At 36.4% G+C, this 18,286-nt stretch overlaps 2 protein-coding genes and 1 pseudogene across 2 annotated transcripts; all 3 read left to right on the forward strand.

The window, feature by feature from the left end:
* The first annotated feature begins 946 nt into the window (after positions 1-946).
* On the forward strand, positions 947-1,124 carry LOC122054255 (annotated as a pseudogene).
* Positions 1,125-1,781: 657 nt separating this feature from the next.
* LOC122053538 (myb family transcription factor IPN2-like) lies at positions 1,782-3,656 on the forward strand. The gene is made up of 6 exons (XM_042615585.1): positions 1,782-2,147; positions 2,234-2,310; positions 2,407-2,464; positions 2,568-2,622; positions 2,714-2,774; positions 2,867-3,656. The coding sequence occupies exons 1-6, from the start codon at positions 1,967-1,969 to the stop codon at positions 3,437-3,439; spliced, it is 1,005 nt and encodes a 334-aa protein (XP_042471519.1). The 5' UTR covers positions 1,782-1,966; the 3' UTR covers positions 3,440-3,656.
* Positions 3,657-11,999: 8,343 nt separating this feature from the next.
* LOC122051118 (pentatricopeptide repeat-containing protein At5g40400-like) lies at positions 12,000-14,091 on the forward strand. The gene is given in 2 exon segments (XM_042612076.1): positions 12,000-13,606; positions 13,609-14,091. Coding segments are annotated over 2 exon segments (1,914 nt in total). The 5' UTR covers positions 12,000-12,058; the 3' UTR covers positions 13,975-14,091.
* The last annotated feature ends 4,195 nt before the right edge of the window (positions 14,092-18,286 follow it).

The raw sequence follows: 18,286 nt of genomic DNA on the forward strand, positions 1-18,286 counted from the left end.
CATTTCCTTTGAAATTTTAAATGTTATGTTGAATCATTCTTTTTTGTAGGTTTTAATGTTTGGAAACATAGAACAATGTTTTGATAAAAATATTATTGCATGAGGTAGAGTTGTATAAATGCTGCAATTCTTAGACTGAAATAATGTAAGGAGACATGAATACAAAAACCATATAAAAATTCAAAGGGAAAAGAAATGATAGTAAAACATGTCAAAATTTAATAATAATAATAATAATATTCAAATCATATGCAAAATAATTTTTATTTATTAAAAAATACTCTAACCTAAATATAAATTACCAGAGTTAAAATCTCTTTTCATATAAGATCTCTATAATTTTTATTGATATTTTTGGTGTCCTATTGATAATTTAATTTCAATGATATTTATATTCAGTTGACTAAATGTTATCATTTAGTTTAAGTGCCACATTCAATTTTTATATTAAATTGTAGTTTTATATTTTACATATATGTCTTCATTTAATTTAGAGGAGGATTCTAATGTGTTTTTAATTTGTCATTTGTAATATATATGTCCACATCCTTAATGCCTAAGTTTTAATATGATTCTATTTAATTGCAAAAAGGAGGAATGTTTCATATAATAACATTTCATGAATGAATCCCTTTTTGAACTGATTGGATGGACATTTTCATGCAATTGCACCCAAATATTCTCTTTAATCTTACTATCTTACTATTTAATTAAGAAATTGAACTCTTTAATAACTAATTTTGATGAAATTCAAAATTAAATTACGTTAATATCTTTTTTCGCATTAAAAATAAATTTAAGACTTATTAGTAATTTTTTCTGGTTATTTTTTATATAAAAAATATGCGCTATCATAGTTTTTTTTAATCCCCACATCTTTGAATTGACAACAGCGCAAGTGGAGAAACTTCTATAAATATTTTGGGTCGGCGACGTTAGTAAATATATTTCTCAGTTTTTTTTGACTAAGATCAAGTATAGTATCTATTCTTATCAGTTTAATATTTGATATAAAAAATTAAATTAAATTTTTTATGAAGGAGAGTCCGTTATAATAGTTTGCTGTTGGGATTCTTAAAAGTCATTCTTGTGTTACACTACTGCATGGGCTTGACACACCCTTACCAAGTCCAATTTATTGGTCTGAAGCACTAATCACCATATATTATACAAATCACAAAAAAAATCGTGCAGTGATTGCGCGGTGCACGACGTAACCCTCACAATGAAAACAAACTCCCCTGGGGCATCCGGACGTCTGGACAAGGTCGCTTAGGAGTATGCAAGGTAAGGATGGGTAGGGTGTGTGTGTGTGTGTATATATATATATATATATATATATATATATGTGTGTGTGTGTGTGTGTGTGTGTGTGTTGTGTGTGTGTGTGAAAATTTTACAATGAGGACAAATATCAATAAGACAGCAAAAAAATAAAGTAGACATTGAAAGCTATATCAAAGAGGATTCAGTCAATAAGAAAGAAGAAAAGAGAAGACAACCAAAACTAAAAGCAGCACAAGAAAATAACCTCAGCACACAAATACAAGACCATTATTATTATTTTCCATTTAAATATAATTTTCTTTTTTGAAACAAGAAAAGAAGAAAAGGAGAGTATAATATGGCTGCATGCCCAAGGCCATATGGGGCATCTTCACTGTTGCTCTACTCATGATTTTTGAAAAGGATGATGGAAATAAAAACTAGAAGAATAATAGCCTTATCATGTGCTATTCCCCCTCTTTCTTTTTCATCACTCACATATGAGTGCATGTCTCTCAAAGTAGGGTTTCAAGCGTGTGGCTTTCCAAGTGTATATGTACCATGCACCCATCTCCTCAAAATATAGAACCCTATTCCTTCAATTCCCTCATTTGTGCTCCCTTTTTGTTCTTGAATCTCAACTCGAGCAATTCTTTTGGTATAGTAGAAGAGTAGAGAGAGATCAAGATTTAAAGAGAGAATGTTCCATGCTGCTTCTGAGAATTTCACAATGAATAATTCTCAAGAAAGGCAGATGTGTGTCGTCCAAGCTGCGGATTCCGGCCTAGTCCTCACCACTGACCCCAAACCTCGCCTTCGATGGACCGGGGAACTCCATGAGCGCTTTGTCGACGCTGTCAATCAACTCGGAGGCCCTGATAGTATACTTAATTATATGCTATTTATTAATCTTCTCCTTAATCCTTCTTCTCTCTATATATATTATGATGATTAATTGATCTTGTAGAGGCCACACCAAAAACCATCATGAGAGTCATGGGTGTCAAGGGCCTCACTCTCTACCACCTCAAGAGCCACCTCCAGGTATATGGTTCAAAGATTGTAAGTTTTCTTTCGATATATAGGAAACCGAAGATCCTACATATACTCAAACATGTGAAAAAAAAAAAAATTGTGCAGAAATTTAGACTTGGCAAGCAACCTCACAGAGATTTCAGTGCTCACACAATTAAAGATGGTCAGGGAGTGTACATATATACAAGCCATGATCTTGATTAATCTTTCCTATTAGTTATCACTATCCTTATAGTTTCTAAACATTTCAAAATTTATGGCGGCAGAACTGCAAAGAAATGCAGCCTCTTCATCCATGTTGATGAGTCGATCGATAAATGAGTGAGTTTTATAAGTTAGTTAGTTAGTTAGTTCCATTTTGTTAACTTCTTGTTTACATCCGTGCATAATTTAGATCTTAATTAATTAATAGGAGTTTGATGGCACAAGCTATAAGGATGCAAATCGAAAGGAGATGCCATGAGCAATTAGAGGTAAGAATTCTTTCAGTTATTGATGTATTCATAGAGAGAAAAAAGAAAGAAAGAAATTAAGAAAACTTTATTTAATTTGAACTCTTGTTTAGATTCAAAAACACTTGCAACTGAGGATCGAGGCAGAAGCCAAGTACATGGAAAGCATGTTGGAGAGAGCATATCAAACACTCTTGAAAGATAGTATTGGAGATCACCATCAAGGTCTTGCCCAAAACCTTGTTGCCCAAAAGAATTTGGATCCTTCGAATAATCGATTTCTTTCCCTTGACACACAACTACAAAGACCTCCATACGTTGGAGAAGAACAATTGCAACTAAGCATGCAAGTGCTACAACAGAAGCAGACAACCACACCACTTGAGGAATTTTTGCTAAACGATGACAATGCATATAATGAAAACCCTACTAATGTCGGGTGGACAAATGCTTATGAGCTGGAGGTGCAAAAAATGGAATCATTTGTGGCAATGTTGGATCAAGAGGAAACCTTGTCGAATAGCAACGATCAACTAGAGATGATTGTTCCAACCCCCACGGATGGGATCAATGGCGCCGCGGGGAGCATCGAAGAGAAGAAGTATGAAGCACTCGAGAAGTTCAATAGCTCAATTGCAATATCTCAAATGACAAGAGGCCAAGCAAGAAACATGTCTTATGGATGAAGTGCATAATTCTACAAGTTAAGAAGATGAGCTATATATTAAAGATTGGATATCATCGAATACATTCTTGATTAAAAATCAAACAATGTTTTCATGGAGATTGTACTGATCGAGTGTCTCGAGAGTAACATCAAAGACCCTCTTATTGAGATACTTCTAGACATTGTAGTTTGATTATGTGTTTAATTAAAAGTAGTTAATTAAGCTTAATTTCTTATAATGAGTGATTTGTTTTCCTAGAAACTTTAGATATAGCTAACATTAATTGAAATGTTTATACATTATTTTTTAAAAATATATATAATATAATATATTTTGCATGTAAGGCAACACACTTAAGGCATCTCCCATGCAAGGTTTATGAGAGGTTTGTAAAATTAAAAAAAAAGTTGAATAAAAAATCTTAAACCATTGTAAAGATAAGGTCTGAGATCTATAGTTTATGAACAGTAGTGAAATTATATTGATTTAATATGCATGAAATCATATAACTCATGCTAAATCTCATTTAGAAACTTTAATTATTGGAGATATTTCAATCGGTTTTCATATTATTGATGTGATATATTAAAATTATAAAAAAAATTATTTAGAGTTCTAATTATTATTGGAGATGTTGAATCCAACCCTAGTAACCCTAGTAGATAGGGAATTAAGTAAGAGGAAGTAGCAACAAAAGAAGGGAAGCTTCCCCTTGGGCCTAATGCATATGCATGGTACTTTCTTATCCCCATGCACTTTCTTTCACTGTCTTTCTCTCATGGCCTCCAAATTGGTGGATGTCGCCCACATATCTCTTACTCCAGCATCCAAGGTGCTATTCTGGATCATGCACGCATGCTTTCTTCGCCATGCCTGGCCTGGCCAGCTTTTGAAGTTGCTAGCTACCCCATCTTGCATCTTCTCTCCTCTCCTCAGAGAAGCTTCCTCGAGAGTCACACCTCTAGCTCCCTAGCTTTAATTTCACCAACTTACTTACTTTCTTTCTTTCTCTTTGGGCGGTTGGACTCGGACATGTGGGATCAGCAGTTTGAGATCCATGTTTTAGTTTAATTTATTAAGGGACAAGATCTTGTCTTGCACCTTCCTTGTACATTTACCTGAAACCGATAAAGGCATGTGAGTCACCACCACCTTCGATTCCCTCTTCTTTTATACCAGCTGACCAAAAAGACATATATATATATATATATATATATATATATATATATATATATATATATATAGAATTGACATATATGAGCTAGCTATTCTTTGATGCAAAAAATGACATGTCTTTGATCAGTTTGGTATAGAAGCAAGACCTACACATAATTAACTTGGCTATAGTATGTCATTCAAGTACTCAATTATTTCCAAGAATGCGGGAGATTAGCTTCATTAGTTTCATGTTTCACAGGACACAAAAATGACTCAAATTAATGTAGCCCAAATCTTGGCCAAAATGATAATTGAGGTCTAAAATGAATTGGCACTAATTTGAGAAGGTCACATTGTTGCTTAAGACATCAACTACATAAATGAATTGAAGATGTGCAAAGTGATGGATTATTGGCATCATCATCCTCATCATGACAATATTGATAAAAGCTAATGATAATTAAAATCTAATAAATTTGGTGCTATTCTACTCAATCGTGTGATAACTAGATATGACCACTTCCATCCATATGAGAATTAATCCTCCATATCTCCATTAATTTTGTACTCAATCCTTTGCACAATTTTCTATCATGTCATTTCCACAACACCCACTTTTGTTTGCAAGATTGGTCTCTCGCTCTATAGATCACCTAGAAGTCCTCTATCCCCACATTGTCCAATCCTTTTGGGATGCAACCTTGTCTTTGTGAGAATAGATCAAAAAGGTGACTCGACTCCCTTTTCCACCATGAACCCTCCATAGATATTTCCCTCTTGATGCTGCCACTAATTAAAAGCCATATGATCCCTCATTCTTTGCTTTATTCTCTTGCTCACCACCTCCACTACCCTTCCTTTAGACCTAGGTCAATAGTATAGATGCTGTGATTTGTTGTACAACCGCAAGTGTGACTAACCTTCCTTTTTTCTTTGAGTGGAAGCCACATTCGAAGAGGAGAGCTGTCGCTCGGATGAACAATAGAGTTACTATGATTGTTGTGGATACTAAACTTGTTGTGTCTTCTCCATAATTTTTAGCTTTCGGTAGCATTGTGGATCGGAGCAACTAAAATGAGTTAATTCCCCTTAACTTCTCCTTTCTGATCGAGCTACATCTCAATCAATCAACAAGGCCATTGAAATTTAGTTGATCACTATTCTTATCATTGTAAGTCCCTAAAACTCTCGACTGTAAGCATTGATTTAGAATCATATTTTGGTGTCAATGGCCCAAAGCTTTGAAGTATGTTCTTACCTTTGGTTGAGTTTTGAGTCCATTAGGCAGATGGGTAGAAAGAGTTTATATATGGTAAAATTTCACAATAAAAATGACTATCTACTTTTTTTTTCCTTACTCGTACTGGATGTAAGTTGGGTTGTCTTATAAATTGTTCTATCTAGTAAAAAATCAAAATATGGGAGGGAAAATTTTCTTGAAAATTAGAAAGAGATTGAGGGAAAAGTTTGAAAGAGAGATTGAGGGCATGCTTGAGGTGGAATATAGACCCCAAATGGTGTCAAGCTAAACACCAAAAGCTCAAAGCCTAGTTGTAAGTCAATACCTACTTAGGATTTGTTGTATCTTTTTTTTTTTTTTAATCTGTTAATAATATATATATATATATACTTCTGATATGCATGTTGTTTGACTCTTTATGCATGCATATTGATTATTTTTTTTTATCATGTTAGAGATTAATTTATTTGCTGAGGCATGGATTATTTTTCATTTCAGTTAGAGATTAATGGGCTATTGGATCTCGGACTATGTGGGTTGGATTCATTGCACTCAGACGGCTCCTGCACATCAACACTCGTCAGCGGACACCGACGTAGCCGATGTGTCCCCCCTCTCACGGCCAAGTTAGCACTAGATTGAGAAAGAAATGAAAAATAAAAGAACAAGAAGAGTAGTGTTAGCTCCTTTACCATAACATTTGTTGTCCTATTTATAAGGACATGCTCCCAAGTCCTAATATAAGGGGCTATCAGATCTTAGATCTGTTCCATGTGGGTTGGATCCATTGGGTTGGAAGAGGAGCAAAGTTCTTTGATAGCAATAGTCCCTCATTCGAGTTGGACTGAAGAGAAAAGTTGAATAAAATCCGATTTAGGAAGTGTAGGGTACTTGGGTTGTTGAGCTATAAAAGTGATCTAGAAGGTCCAGTCGAAGAGCCGAGTCATTGAGTCGGATGGAGACTAGTGCTACTGAACGTTCGTGAAAGACTCAAAAAGTCAAGTCAAAAAGCCCGCACTAACTTGGAGAAGCTCAATCCCGTCGAGATCATGGAGAGTAAGAAACTCAATCCTGCGTTATATATCCGGGGAGAGAACTCGATCTCGCTCGTGGGGATAATAAGAAAATCAATCCTGCGTCGACCGGAGAATAAAGCGCAATCCCGTCAAGGTCATGGGAAAAAAAAAAATCAATACTTCACCGACCGAAGAGAGGAGCTCAATCTTATTGAGGTCATGGGTATAATGAGAAAATCAATCCCACATCAATCAGAGAGAGAAGCTTGATCCCACCAAGGTCGCGGGGATAGTAATCTTGCTAAGGTCGTAGGGATAATAAAAAAATCAATACCATTAAAGTTATGGGAATAATAAAAAATTCAATCTCACACCAAGGAGAGAAGTTTGATCCCGTTGAAATAGTAAAGATAATAAAAAAAATCCAATTTTGCACCAACCGGAAAGAGAAGTTCGATCCCATTGAGGTTGTGAAGAGAATAAGTCTCACACCGATCGGGGAGATAAACTTGATCCCGTTAAGGTCATGGAGAGAATAAAAAAACCAATACCGCGCCAATTGGGGAGAATAAGAACAGAAGGGCTGAGGAATGTTCCATAGTAAATAAGTAGAGAGGGGATGTTCTTAGTCATGGATGTTTTCATGAATGCACGATTGATGACATGTGTAATCTTTCCAGAGATGTTCCCAAAGTGACGTGATGTTAGACAAAATAATATGTTGTCAGAGATTTTTGTGACTTAGCTGAATTAAAAATTACATAGAATTTAAATTCAACTTACAATAGAAATGACCTGAGCAGATGATCTCAGGCTGCCAGCAGGGGCTGGTTTCTGTTACGTATAGAAGAGCGGACTGAGTCGCCGAGCGGGCAGATCAGCCGAGCAACAGGTCTGTGTTGCCGAGCGGGCAGATCGGCTGAGCTGCAGGTCTGCGTTGCAGAGCGACTTGAGCAGGTCTATAGAGCGACAAAGCATGTCTGCAGAGCAGGTCTTGACAGAGCAGTCTGCAGAGCGACAGAGCAGATATGCATAGCAGGTCTTGAAAGAGTAGGTCTGCAGAGCAAGTCTTGACAGAACAGGTCTGTAAAGCAAGTCTTGACAGAGCAGGGTCTTGATAGATCTGGCGAAAGGCTGGCCGGTCGGACGATAAATCGTTGTCTTTGAGCGCAATAGATAACAGTTCTGTAGTATTTAAAAATCGTTGTCTTTTAATACCAAAGACAATAATTTTGTAACGCTTTAAAAACTGTTGCCTTTAGATGTTATGTAAAAGAAAAAAAAAATATGTCAACTAAGATTTACAAAATTAACTATACACAGCAATAAGAAGAAGAAATTTACCTCAATATACTTTTTAAATAATCTTAAGCTTTAGAAAATTAACTGTATACATCACTAACCAATCAACTAGTTTATGATTACCATCACAAATTGCAATAGACAAAGCAATTATAACATAGAAAATAGAATGAAAACTTGTTGGAAGATTCATATTTATGAAGCTTGTTTATCCTCTGTAGCATGTTCAAATGTCTCTCCGAGCACAAGCTCTAGTGCATCATCATAATCATCATCTTCTATACCTTTAGCAGCAGGAGCAACATAGGGTGATTATTTTGGGAATTGCTTAGCGAGCCTCCATAGGTTCTCTAAATTATCAAAACCTGTGTAACCACGTGAAGATCATAAAAAGCTGATTGTTTTCATGAAGCATATAGAAATATTACAAGAGCAACCTAAAGAAGATTATAACTAGTTACATATATGGTTCTGAAGTACAATTGATGCATTTCACAGAAGTTAAACATGAAATCATATTATAATGAAAAGACGTATAATGAGAAGACTTACCGAACTGGTTGACGATTGTAGGAGCAATTCCTAAAGTTCTGAAACCAGAAAAATCATAAGGTTACACTTTCAAAAAACTTTCATAAGAGAAATTATAGGAGAACATCATATTGAGTTAAAAAGTTGTTATTTAAATATATTGTCAAGTTAAACACATATATAGAATACTAGCTACTTATTAATAATCTACTTAATGAAATTTCTTCTTCTATTTTTCCTTAATTTATGAATGCAGTCTCCTACTCATACAAAATAGTTAATATGAGAAGGAAAAAACTGTACTTTTAATCTGAGGAGAACTGCTAACCACCCATGTATTTGCTGCAATCAAAGTTTGTACCAAATACAAAACAAAAGGAGTTGAATATCATAATATAATTTTGTTATATAATACATGAAATCATTAGCTTGCTTAATCAATTTCTATATTGGTTTACGTTTGGGATTAAATGACTTAATAGGTTTAAAGAACCAAATATCAAATTAAAGTCTAGCTAGTTCAGGAGGACCAGATAACTAGTAGGAAGCCTAGATAAGTCAGAGAAGACCTGATATATGACAGGAAATCTAGTTGGATCCGCAGGACCTAACAATTTGTTGAAGTCCAAATGAGGCATTTGGCAGAAAGACTTGGTGGCTCAAACGTCGAGTCAAGTGATTCTGTAAATGGTAAGTTAGGTAAGTAATTGGAGAAGAGAGATCCAATGAGGAATGAATCCAGTAAGACTATAGGCGATGGTCCAATTTATATCCATTTTAGAAATCTAAGTTGAGACCAAAACTAGATCCTGATTATGTTAAACATGATCTAATTTATAATTTTATTATATGTGCTAACTCTATTTTACAGATATTTTTATTATTTTGGACTAACATGTTTTATAAGAATGAAGTTCGAATAAACAGTGTTCGAGGTGTCTTAACTGATTGGAGGTGCCTTGAGTGAAGGATTGGATGCCCCTTAGATGGATGAAGACATCCCAGAGGAGATAAACTTCGAGGATAAAGTTTCAACATTGGAGGCGCCCTAAGTTGATTGGAGATGTCTCGGAGCTGATAAGCTCAGAGACTGAAAGCACCCTCAACCACTTGGAGGTGCCCTGAGTGGATAAACGCCACATATTTTGAATCAGATCAATTGGAGGCGCCCTAGGTTATTGGAGGAGACCTAGGTCGTTAGAGGCAGCCCCAATACAGTATAAAAGGAGGTTTCAGGTAAAACATTCTTCACTGTTCCTACTTGATTAATGTTGCATCGTCTTCCTACTGCTATCGTGTTATGACTCTGCTACGCCCAACTGCTACAGTCAAAATGACATTGACTTCCAGCTATGATCTTCAACTACTACAAGTATCGATAAAATATTGTTAATTATTTATTACTGTATAAAGAATGTGTTGATTATTACACTTCTTTCATTAGTGTATTCATTACCTCTATCCGAAAGTTTTAGAAAGAGGGTTTAGTGGATTGTCTAACGGAAACATTTCAAGGATATATCGTGGCAAAAAGATGAATACACTTGCTCCCAGCGCACCTGCCAATCCGTCCGAAGGCGAAGACCAACACGAAAGAGATAAATCATGGACGGCTATTAGCCTTTGATTCCAAGAATATATAAACCTTGGAATAGTAGTCATTAGAATATGAACTAAGTAATCAATTACTATATGTTATTTTATGTTACTCAGTTTTCTTCCGCTGCACACTTAAGCTTTAAAAACCGCAAAAGATCAGAGTTTTTTAAATACACTTGATTTACCTTTTCTCATGTATATATCGATCGTATAGATACTTATACCTTTATGAAGTATAACTTATACCTCTATGAAGTATAACTAATACACGAAGATCCATATTCATATCTAATAAATTAACATAATTTATAGCAAAAGAAAGTTGGCTTAAATTAATCATTTATAAGATATGAGCTTTAAATAAAATAATTAGCTGTAAAGATTTAAAGTAAAATAATAATAAATTTAAATATAAAAATAAAATAAAATATAAAAAAAAACCTAAAATCTAATCTCCTACGAGGACGTTTTTTCATTTCTTTATTCGTGCTCCCCTTATAACATCATGTTTAATTTATAGTAATTGATGCGGTGAAAAATAGGAGTTCATCTGTCACGGGTCGATTAATATATATTGATCAGAGTCAAGATGATCAACATTGGAGGTTACGGAAAGAGCTCAGGTCAAAGATGGATGTCTGGTTTTCCCGATCGATAAATAAGTGGTCGAGTGGATCATCCGGTAGGTCAAACAAATGGACATCATGGGTCGGGCGGATGAATGGACAACCCATAGTTGATTGTTTCGGTCGGCAAGAAAACGAGCCGCTCGAACCGCCCGTCTGACAAGAAAGCGAGCCGCTCAGACCGCCCGTCCAGTGCAAGAAAGACACTACACAGGAGGAGACGAGAAAACAAAAAAGAACACTCCGTCTATCATCAATAAATATGAAGAAGTCAAGACCAAAAAGAACACTCCATTTATCATTAATGCACAAAAGTCAAGACAAAGAAATCTTCCTCTGGCAATTAATATCATTAAATAAAAGTAGATAAATGATCACAAAGAAATGTATAAAAAAGGTACGTCAGGTATGAAGAGAGGTAAAATTCATATATCTCTCAAATACTCATTTTCTCTTCTTGATTCTATCTTGAACGTCGGAGGACCAACGCTAGAGACATCTTCTCTGATTTTGTTTTATTTTGCAGGATTGAAATTTTCATCCCGTCAGTAGTGGCCTCATCCCCATATTTCCAGCTTATTGTTTTGGTTAAATTTATTATTTTAAATTGTTTAATTACTTTAGTAAAATTAATATGTTTCTATAGTATATCTATATATTTATATTAAATTAATTATATAATAATCTTGCCAAAATTGTTTTCATAAAAATTTTCATATTTTTATTTATATTTACCATTTTTAAAAAATATCTATTAATTTTTAAAAAATATTTCTGATATTTTATAATTCATTTATTTCCTTTTCATATTTTATGACAGAATATATATGGCTTTGCTCTCTAATTTTGCAATATCTATTTCATAATTTTTTAAAAAATATAATTTAGATAGTAATTTTGATTAAATTATAAATAATTTATTTGAGATGCAATAATTGATTTAAAATTATCTGTGGCAAAATAATTCAGATAATTTGAACGCTCTTTTTATAATTTTTTTAAACACTTCTTAATATTTTCGAAAAAAAATACAGGATTTTATAGGAGTGTGTATTACTTAATTAATTATTAATGTGAGGTGCATATCGCAAAATGAAATTATGAAAGGGGGACCGATAGCCGCTGTCTCAGAAGAATTACGGACCATCCTAATCTAGTGGCGGCGATGGCCACCCGACGCCTCGCCGGCGTCCAACTGGGATTCAAACGCCGACCAAAGATATTTCCTCCGACACCGTCACCATCAGAAACACTGCCACAAATCGCCGCCGCCGCCGCCTCCTCCTTCCCCCTCCATAGAATAGTCCCTTCCTCGGAACTCTCACCGGCCCGAGACTCCTCCCCCGCCGCCACAGTCACCCCCCTCTCTTCTCTCCTCCCTCTCTCCCTCAACCCCTTCAACGTCGCCGTCGATCGCATCACCTCCCGACTCAAACAGCAACAGCACCGCGACGAAGCAGAAATAGGCGGCGAAGCAGAACCGTTTCTGGAAGCCCACCTCGTCCCTTTCCTCCGCCCCGAAGATGTCTCCCGCGTCCTCCTCCGCTGTCAATCCCTCCCCCTCCCCTCTCTCCGCTTCTTCCGCTGGGCTCAGTCCCACCTCCTTCCCCCCGCCCACAGCTTCGCCCTCCTCGCCCACCTTCTCGCCTCCTCCCCCGCCTCCTCTCCCCACACCCTCCCCCTCCTCTCCGATCTCGTCCGCTACTACCCAGACGACGCCTTCCAAGCCCTCTTAGCCGCCGAATCCTCCGTCGCCTGCCCCCGCCCAGCCATCACCTTCGGCATGCTCGTCAAGGTCTACGCCAGCCTCGGTCGCATCGCCGACGCCATCAACGCCTGCCGTAGGGCCGCTGCCGCCGGATTCTCCCCCAACGCCGACGCCTTCAATTGCCTCCTCCACTCCCTCGCCAAGGCCGGAAGCCACGACCAGTGCTGGAACTTGTATGGCGAAATGAGGACCACCGGCGTCCTTCCCAACACGTACACCTTCAACATACTCATCCTCTCCCTGTGCCGCGGCAGCGACGGCAGCGCACGCGCCGTCGAGTTCTTGGATGAGATGGAATCGGAAGGGTTCGATCCCGACGTCGTCACCTACAATACCCTCATGGATGGGTACTGCCGGAAGGGCATGCTGAGCGACGCCTTCTACCTTTACAGAGTCATGCAGCCGAGGGGGGTTGAACCCGATCTCATCTCCTACACCATCCTGACCAATGGGCTATGCGGAGAGGGTGATGTCTTCAAGGCACGGCAGCTATTCGACGAAATGCTTCACAGAGGCATCTGCCCGGATACCTACTCATATAACGTTCTGTTGAACGGGTACTGCAACGGAGGGAAGCTGAGGAAGTCGAGGTTGCTGGTTCAGGAGATGATCGCCAGAGGCTTGTCGCCGGACAATTTCACGGTCGGCAGGATTGTGGAAACTCATGTGAAGAGTGGAAGATTGCTTCCATGTTTGAACTTGATTGTCTTGCTCAAGAAAGTGAAGGTTACTATCCCCTTTGATGTTCACAAGTGCCTTATCGATGCTCCGGAGGGCAGGCCGAGCGCGGCAAGGAGTCTGTTGAAACAGATGCAACTTGATGGGCATGAACCTGACACACAGATGTATAATTTGCTCATCGATGCATTTTGCTCATCAAATTCATTGCAAGCAGAAGCATTCGGTTTGAAGGATGAGATGGTTGGTTGTTAGCCTGATATATCGTTACATACCGAACTCTTATTGAATACCTGTGCAGATCAAGCAAAACCTTGGAGGCCGAGTGCTTGATGGAGGAAATGATCGAGGGAAGCATTCAACCAGACTCAACCATATGTGCTGCCTTGGTCGGTGGATGGTGCGAGATAGGGGATCTTCACAGAGCAGAAGCAGTTCTGGTGTTCTTCGCCGAAATGTTTCAGATTCATGAGAGCAACAGCTACAACTCCGTCATGAAATTGTGTTGCATGGGAGGAGATTCATCCAAAGCATTTGAGCTTCAAGATAGGTTGCTGAGACTAGGGTTCATACCCGATGGCGAAACATGCAGGTCGCTGGTTCATGGACTATCAAAAAGTAGAAATGTTAGCTAGCATTGTGACCATATGCACAAGTGACTGTAAAACTTGGATGAGTTAGCAAGTTTCAGCTGCGGCAACAGACAGAAAATTTTTGCGAAAATTGAATGAATTGATGAGGATCTTGTGTTACTTGCTGGAAATTCTGACCCCGAAATACTGCAGCTAAATGTGCTACAAGGAATCAAACCAAGCAACTTGGTGATATGAAAAGGTTGGAATTCATAACTGATGCAAACTTAGAGAGAGATGTTCCACCATAATTTGATGATCAATTGTATAATAAATTTATGAGGCTAGAATAATCATAAAATGTAGTAAAATACTTATCACAATTTGAAAATTTATGCAAGCTTATGATATTAATAAAGAATTTAGGTTGATCTTTCAATTCATTATGGATTTAGACTAGAAATTCAAAGGAAAAGTAAACAAAAGAAAAGGAAAGATTGCATGTAACCTTGAACATAAGAAAACAATACAAAATAATTATCAAAAAGATAACACCTGCTCTACAAATAACATACAAAGCTCCCACCTTACTTACCTGAAATTCATGAACATATATATATAATTGAACTACAAAATTTGACATTAAAAAAATCTTTTATTGACTTATACATAAGAATCCTTCAAATGATTTGAGACTTGACTATAAGATATTTCCTTGATGACTTGATCTTAATGGAGCCCTTCGATGATATTATAATCCTAGAAGATTTCCTTTAAAAGACTTCTTGATTTCTTGACTTCAAAAAAAATTCTCTTAATAGCTTGATCTTAAAAGAGTCATCTTAGATAAACTCCTTAATGTTATAATTTTTGAAGAACCTCTCATTAATTTGTCTCCTTATGAAACCAGTCATCTCTATTTAAGCCTTCTAAAGATCCTATGATCATCAGTACATAACTCTTCTAAAGAGTCTTCTAATGATCTTTCACTTGAGCCTTTGAAAATATATTCTAATTGAAGTGAAATGTGTCTGGTTAATCATTTTTTTTAATTGAAGTAAAATATGATAATACTCATCCTAAATGGTCCGATATCGTTAGCCCCCAACTAAATATAGACAGATAAATCATAGAGATATTAAAATATCTTCTAATGATTCTTCACTCAAACCTCCTAACCCCTTATCAATCCTTTATTTGAGTCTTCCTAAAGAGATTCCCGACTATCCTTTACTTGAGTCTTTTGTAAAGTCGTCTGATACCTAACCAAACTTTTAAAAAAAAATCCACATGCTATTAATCATGTTTTAGGCCTATGATTGTCATACAACCTTAGAGACACAAGAGAACTAACTAAATTGAAAAACAAAATAGGAAATAAAAAGTTAATTAATAATGCTAATAATAGTTTTAGAAAGACATCAAAATGTATACATCTATTCATAGTAACTTTGAATTTGTCCAGATTACTATGCACCTAATGTTTGTATATTTGCATTTACATCCCTCCATATTCATAAGGAGGTCGTTAAGGTAGCGAATCTACCTTTTTTTTTAAATTTGCTCGAATTGATGTAGTTGATATTTATATAGGTGTTTACTCCAATATATCTTGGAGTCAATTCCTAACAAATACAAAATATCTCATTAAGTGTCTGACCTCCCTCATATAAAGGGTCACTGCGCTAGGACAAAATGACCCCTATAATTTACCTGCCTGTATCTTATCGAAGAGCTGATGACACGGATCGTTTGAGGTGAACGACGTCATATTTTACTCCATTAATAACTTTGAGTTTAAATCTTGTTAGTGTTGGCAGAAGATTCGAAACGTTGCAAACGGACGTTTGTAATGTTAAACGTTGAGGAGATGATTGGTTCATCTCCCTTAACGTTTAATGCAATAAAGGCCATCAAAGAATCGGTATAAACCGATGCTTTCTTCCTATATAATCAGGTGTCCAAGAACAATCAAGACGACGAGAGAACAAGAGAGCAGGAGTGATATCGGTGAAGAACATTCGAGCAGCAGAGGGTTTTGGTTCGTGAACTTTACGGAGAGCTTTTCGATATCGGTTCATGATCTCTCTTCCGACGTCAAGCAGTGACCAAGTTCATCTCGGGAGATCACAGTGAGTTGTTTATAGTTTTATTTTGTGTTTGTTTCATGCTGTTAGATACTACATTGGTATCAGAGCCATTAGTTCTAAGTGCATGAAAACCCCTAGAATTTCCTCTGTTCTACCCACGCTTTTGTTGACAAAATCGTGATATGTCGTCGTTAAACAAAATCACGATCTGCGATTAACGTCGGCAGACTACCGACTTTCGTGGCCAGTGAACGCAGAGAACCGTGTTTGAAAGGTTGGCAATCCGCTGCCCACCGTATTTGTTACGAGAAGAGGAGCACGGGCAAAAAAGAAAAAGCGGAAACGGGGAAGATGAACAGTATTTTTGACAGCACAGTAATTTTTTTTTCATGTTTTAATCAACTACTCAGTCGATTCATTCATTTGAATCTATTGAAAATAAAATTTAAATCGATTAATTTCACGACACAGTGATTCATGTGCTTAATCGATTCATCAATTGATTGAATGCATGCCAAAGTTTTTTTTTATCATGTTTTAATCGATTAATCAATCGATTCATTTCGATTGAATAAAATCTCAATCGATTCAAAAGAAAAAGGGATGAACAATGTGAAGGATAGTGAGTGTAAGAAATTTTTTGATTTTTATAAATCAAAAAAGAAAGTCATTAGTCAAGTTTTTTATTAGTTAAAAAAAAGGTAAATGATGTTTTGATTAGATTTTGAAAATATTTAATTAATTAAATGCATGTTTAATTAATTTATGATTTAATAAATTACAAATTGAACTAACTCTTGGTCCAATCAAACATAGGTCTGGTTCAAACTATTAGTTGGTTTAACGAGACTAGTTTAATTTAATAATACCTAGGTATGGTTCAATCCATTAGTTAGTTTAACTAGAGCAATTTATTATTGAATTAATTGGGATAATTTGATTGCATGTGTCAAACTAATCAAATCAGACCAAATTCGTTCTAATAGGTCGGATTTGATCAAATAAGTCAAATTGCCTAATGAGTCAAGATTTGTTAAAATGTGTTAGATATAAACCAGAACAAACATAGATAAGACATCCTTGTCCAATTAGATTAGTTCTGATTGGAAAATCGACCGAACACAGGAGCTGGTCAACAGATCCAGTGTGTCAGTCACATGAGACTCCCCAAATAAAGAAAATTTATTTTTTTCTTATTTGCTTATGTATTCTGTATATATTAGTTCTATGTATATGTGAGAAGAATTAAATTTGATCGGTTTTTGTTACTGATTTGTCGATTTTGTATTGATATCATTATTTTCAATTTCAGATACCAAGAATAATATACACGATGACAAGTCAATATGAACGACAACATGAGCTTTGAGAGGAGATCAAGGAGCTGGAATATGACCCGGATCATGAAGTCAGTTGGCTTATTGATCGGCTCGATCGGATGTTCTGGAAACTCGAGTGAAAAGGGTATCTAGTCCAAGACAAAGACAGAAGATGGACTCTTGTTCAGTCACTGCCAGAACATCTCAGTGATATAGCACAGTAACTATGTGATTATTTTAAAGGGCGCATCTCATATTCCAAGATGTGCTGATATTTACTTCAATTAGAATGGAATCCTGAAGAATCCGAAGAGGATCCAGATCTCGAAGAAATAGATCCTGCAGAATTTGAGGAGGATCCAAATCCCGCAGAATCTGAGGAGAATCCAGAAATGGATCTCGAAGAATTTGAAGAGGATCCGGAAATGGACCTCGAAGAATTTGAAAAGGATCTAAAAATGAACCTCAAAGAATTTGAAGAGGATCCGGAAATGGACCTCGAAGAATTTGAAAAGGATCCAGAAATAGACCTTGAAGAATTTGAAGAGGATCTAGAGATAGATCCTGAAGAATTAGAAGAAGATCCGGAAGAGTGTGTAGTAGATCCAGAAATGGATCTAAACATGGAGCTAAAGGATGATTCTAAGGCTAATCATGCCATCGTCGAGTCTGGGATGAATGGGATATAATTATTCGCTGCACTAGCATTTATCCTAATGGGAATGGTGATAGCTTATCTATATTACTAGTATTATGTTTACTGTCGTTATGTACGAATAGTATTAACCCATTTAGTTTTTTAGTTGTGTAATAATTTCTGTCGTTATGTACGAACAGAGTTATACTATGAAAAGTTATGTTACGTGTTAACAAACTTGAAAATGATTAGTTCATTTCATGATTCGTTCATGTTCAATTCAATGATTAGTTCATGTTTATTTTATGATTCATTTATATATATATGAT

Source organism: Zingiber officinale, chromosome 3A (assembly GCF_018446385.1).
Source record: "Zingiber officinale cultivar Zhangliang chromosome 3A, Zo_v1.1, whole genome shotgun sequence".
NCBI lineage: Eukaryota > Viridiplantae > Streptophyta > Magnoliopsida > Zingiberales > Zingiberaceae > Zingiber > Zingiber officinale.

Bases quoted from the DNA above. Each gene is read 5' to 3' on its own strand.
- LOC122053538 (XM_042615585.1), top strand. From the start codon at position 1,967: ATGTTCCATGCTGCTTCTGAGAATTTCACAATGAATAATTCTCAAGAA. The intron at 2,465-2,567 runs GTCAGGGAGTGT...TTATGGCGGCAG, and splicing joins TGCTCACACAATTAAAGATG to AACTGCAAAGAAATGCAGCC. The intron at 2,775-2,866 runs GTAAGAATTCTT...ACTCTTGTTTAG, and splicing joins GATGCCATGAGCAATTAGAG to ATTCAAAAACACTTGCAACT.